At 58.5% G+C, this 4371-nt stretch overlaps 1 protein-coding gene across 1 annotated transcript; it reads left to right on the top strand.

The window, feature by feature from the left end:
• Positions 1–295: 295 nt before the first annotated feature.
• On the top strand, positions 296–4365 carry STT3A (STT3A, subunit of the oligosaccharyltransferase complex (catalytic); the record flags this gene model as incomplete). The annotated part of the gene is made up of 11 exons (XM_010191058.1): positions 296–402; positions 739–903; positions 978–1158; positions 1568–1723; positions 1824–1915; positions 2774–2929; positions 3016–3204; positions 3309–3425; positions 3509–3611; positions 4035–4223; positions 4343–4365. Coding segments are annotated over 11 exons (1478 nt in total), but the record flags the coding sequence as incomplete, so codon positions are not given.
• Positions 4366–4371: the final 6 nt, after the last annotated feature.

Genomic DNA, 4371 nt, shown 5'->3' with positions numbered 1-4371 from the left:
TTGCAACGATTTTGGGCCTGGACACAGACACAGTTGGTGCTATTGGTGCAGAACTGGGGCTATCGGGGGCTGTTACCTCCAGTAAGAGACAAAACCGCAGCATTTCAATGTAGAAATGAGATACAACCCCCTTTTCCCAGGCCTGGCTGCCTGCAAGGTGCCAAGGAAGCAGCAAAAGCGTTGATCTATTTGTATATTGTAATGCTATTGAGTGCTCTGGCGAGCCCCAGAGATAACATTGACTTCTCGGGGCTGCCGCAGGCTTGCTGTGACCTCTGCGTGTCCTCCCGCCCAGGTATCGCCATATTCTGCATGCTCTTGACCTACTACATGTGGATCAAAGCCGTCAAAACCGGCTCCATTTACTGGGCGGCCATGTGCGCCCTCGCCTATTTCTACATGGTGAGTGGTCCCCCTCTGAATTTCAGGCTCCGAAAAGAACACGGCGACCTCGTGTTCGGGGAGGGTGAACCTGAGTGAAGGGCTTGGCGTGGAAACGGGTGGATGCTTTATTTGTTTATGTCTGCTTAAGCAAAACTGGGGTGGGGGTGGGGGCGTTTAATGCAGATTTTTGGTAATAGCCTTGAAAACTTTGGGCTTGTGGCTGCGTTTGGAGAGAGCAGATCCCAAAATCCCATGTGTGATCCCGGGAAAACCAAACTCCCCGCCCTCTGCTCATGCCCTGCGGCCCCTTCAGCCCTGAAGTTGGTCATTTTGGGGTGCTCTTCCTCTCTCCAGGTCTCCTCGTGGGGCGGCTACGTCTTCCTGATCAACCTCATCCCCTTGCACGTCCTGGTGCTGATGCTGACCGGCCGCTTCTCCCACAGGATCTACGTGGCCTATTGCACCGTCTACTGCTTGGGCACCATCCTCTCCATGCAGATCTCCTTTGTCGGCTTCCAGGTGGGGACCGGGCTCCATTTTCGGGGCCTAGAGGCTGCTTGGGGGGGTTGTGACGCAGCTCTCTCTGCCTGCAGCCCGTCCTCTCCTCGGAGCACATGGCCGCCCTGGGAGTGTTTGGCTTGTGCCAGATCCACGCCTTCGTCGACTACCTGCGGAGCAAGCTGAACCCGCAGCAGTTCGAGGTCCTTTTCCGGAGCGTCATCTCCCTGGTGGGCTTCGTCCTGCTCACCATCGGCGCCACGCTGATGCTCACGGGTACGGCGGCTTCACCTCCCGAAGAGCACGGCACCTTTCAGGTCCCCGCTCGTGAACCGCTGCGGTTTCGGTGCTGGCGAGCTCCCCTCTGAGGCCGGGACCTGCCCTCACCTGCGCCTTAGCAGGAAAACACTGAGAAAGATGTGGGATCCGGGCGGTGTGAGGTACAGGGAGGACCCTGCTGGGACAATTCCCGAGCTGTGGTGGTGCAGAGATGCTCAAAACACAGATTGGGCGTGGGGAGGAGTCTTTTTAGGGCAAAACTGCCCGTATTTCCTCTCTAAAATGGCCATTTTGAGCGAGAGGGATGTGAGACGAGGCCCAGGGTTGCTCGTCCATGTACCCGTATGAGGACGTATCAGCGTTGCTGCCCACTCCAAATACGGTTGTTTTTCCTCCTCTTCCCTAGGGAAAATCTCCCCGTGGACGGGACGTTTCTACTCCTTGCTGGACCCTTCCTACGCCAAGAACAACATCCCCATCATCGCCTCCGTCTCCGAGCACCAGCCCACCACCTGGTCCTCCTATTACTTCGACCTCCAGCTGCTGGTTTTCATGTTCCCCGGTGAGCCCGACGCTGAGCTTGCGGGGGTTTTACCCCGCTTTGTGTTTCGGGGAGCAGCTCGTGAGGGTGAAGCTGACCCCGTTTCTCTTCCCCCCCGCAGTGGGTCTGTATTACTGCTTCAGCAACCTCTCGGACGCCCGCATCTTCATCATCATGTACGGCGTGACCAGCATGTACTTCTCGGCCGTGATGGTGAGCGCTGCAGTGATCTCTTAACAGAGCTCATTTCATCTTCTCAACTGCTTGGCCGTGGTCCTTCCGCCCTGAGGTGGTTGAAGCATTCACGAGGCTTTTCTCAAGCTGGTTCACTCGCCCCTGCGTGCAGTGAGGGCACAGATCACAGAATGGCTCGGTTGGAAAAGCCCTCTGAGATCATCACGTCCAACCGCTCCTGTCTACCCCCTAAACCATATCCCTAAGTACCTCATCTACCCGCTCTTTAAACACATCCAGGGATGGTGACTCCACCACCTCCCTGGGCAGCCTGTGCCAGCTTCTGACGACCCTCTCAGTAAAGAACTTCCTCCTTATCTCTGACCTGAACCTCCCTTGGCACAGCTTGGTGCCGTTTCCCCTTGTTCTATCCCCCATCACCTTGCCACTGCTGGCCACCCCAGGGGCTCGGTTCCTGGGCTCCCGTAGCCCAGTTGCAAACCCAGACGACTTCTCCAGGTATGGGAGCGGGAACCGGTGATAAATGGAGGCTTACGAGCCCGTTTTGCTGTAGCCCTCAACACAGGTTGATTCCTCCCAAATCCTCAGCTCCACCTCACATTGCCCAGGGGTGTTAAATTGAGGTTGAATCTGCACCTTGGCCAATTTTGAGGCTTTCAGAAACCCTCAGGGGGTTCTGAGGTGGTGCCAGCTCCAGCCTGCACCCACTGCATCAGCCACGGGTTTGTCTCGAGGCTGATGTTCCTCCTGAATTGTGGTGCTTGATTTCCCTCCTCTCCTGGGTTTGAGGTGTTCAAGTTTAATTTCCCTCTTCTCCCAGGTTTCTGCCCCAATTTCTTCTCCACAAGCCCTGATGCCTCCTCTCTCGCCCCGTAGGTGCGCCTCATGCTCGTGCTGGCCCCGGTGATGTGCATCCTGTCCGGCATCGGCGTTTCGCAGGTGCTGTCCACCTACATGAAGAACCTGGACATCAGCCGGCCAGACAAGAAGAGCAAAAAGCAGCAGGACTCCACCTACCCCATCAAGAACGAGGTGAGCGTGGGGTCAGGTCGGGAAGCTGGAGGTGGGGACGCGCGTGGGAGGCCCCCAGTCCCTTCCCTCCGGCTTTGCTCCCGCAGGTGGCCAGTGGCATGATCCTGGTGATGGCTTTCTTCCTCATCACCTACACCTTCCACTCCACCTGGGTGACCAGCGAGGCCTACTCCTCCCCGTCCATCGTCCTGTCGGCCCGCGGCGGGGACGGCAGCAGGATCATCTTCGACGACTTCAGAGAAGCCTATTACTGGCTGCGGCACAACACGCCGGAGGTAACGGGGTTCGTTAGGGTGCTGGGCACCCTGCGTCGTCCCAGGGGTGATTTGGGTGTTGGGGACCCAGTGTGGGTGACGGCACGTCTGGTTTTGGGGTGCAGGACGCGAAGGTGATGTCCTGGTGGGACTACGGGTACCAGATCACCGCCATGGCCAACCGCACCATCCTGGTGGACAACAACACCTGGAACAACACCCACATCTCCCGTGTCGGGCAGGTAGGTCCTCCCCTCGCCAGCCACCATGCCCTGGGCTTTTGGGGACACCGCGTGATGTGACTGTGATGTGACATCTGCCCCAGGCGATGGCATCGACGGAGGAGAAAGCCTACGAGATCATGAGGGAGCTGGACGTCAGCTACGTGCTGGTGATCTTTGGAGGCCTCACCGGGTACTCTTCTGATGGTGAGACCTTGCTCTGAGCTGCAGCAAACCCCTCCCTGGAGCCCTCGAACCCCTCCCTGGAGCCCTCGGACCCTTCCCTGGAGCCCTCAAACCTCTACCTGAAGCCCTCAACTCCTTGCTCTGTGCCCCTCAGCTCCTCACTCTTTGCCCCCCAACTCAACACTTTGCCCCTCAACTCAAACTCTGCTCTGCTCAACTCAGCTGCTCCGTCTTTGAGCCCTCGAACCCCTCCCTGGAGCCCTCGAACCCCTCCCTGGAGCCTTCAACTCCTTGCTCTTTGCCCCCCAACTCCTCACTCTTTGCCCCCTAATTCAGCTCTTTGCCCTCATCTCAGCACTTTCACCCCAACTCCTTGCTCTTTGCCCCCCAACTCAACCTGACTCCCCGTCCTTGCCCCCCAACTCTTTGCTCTCCACCTTTCAGACATCAACAAGTTCCTGTGGATGGTGCGGATCGGCGGCAGCACGGACACCGGGCGCCACATCAAGGAGCACGACTACTACACCCCCACGGGGGAGTTTCGGGTGGACCGCGAGGGCTCCCCCGTGCTCCTCAACTGCCTCATGTACAAGATGTGCTACTACCGCTTCGGCCAGGTCTACACCGAGGCCAGTGAGTCCCCAAAACCCCGCTCCCTGGGGGGTGACGCCGCTTTTGGGGCACCCCACCGTGCCCCCAAACATCTTTGGGGCGCCGCGTGGCAGCGCTGCCTGTACTTTGCCCTCCCCTAGAGCGACCGCCGGGGGACGACCGGGGGAGG

This window comes from Mesitornis unicolor, unplaced genomic scaffold, assembly GCF_000695765.1.
Source record: "Mesitornis unicolor isolate BGI_N332 unplaced genomic scaffold, ASM69576v1 scaffold33128, whole genome shotgun sequence".
NCBI classification, from domain to species: domain Eukaryota; kingdom Metazoa; phylum Chordata; class Aves; order Mesitornithiformes; family Mesitornithidae; genus Mesitornis; species Mesitornis unicolor.
Note: the sequence above shows the minus strand (reverse complement) of the source record. Positions and strands in the feature narration are given on the sequence as shown.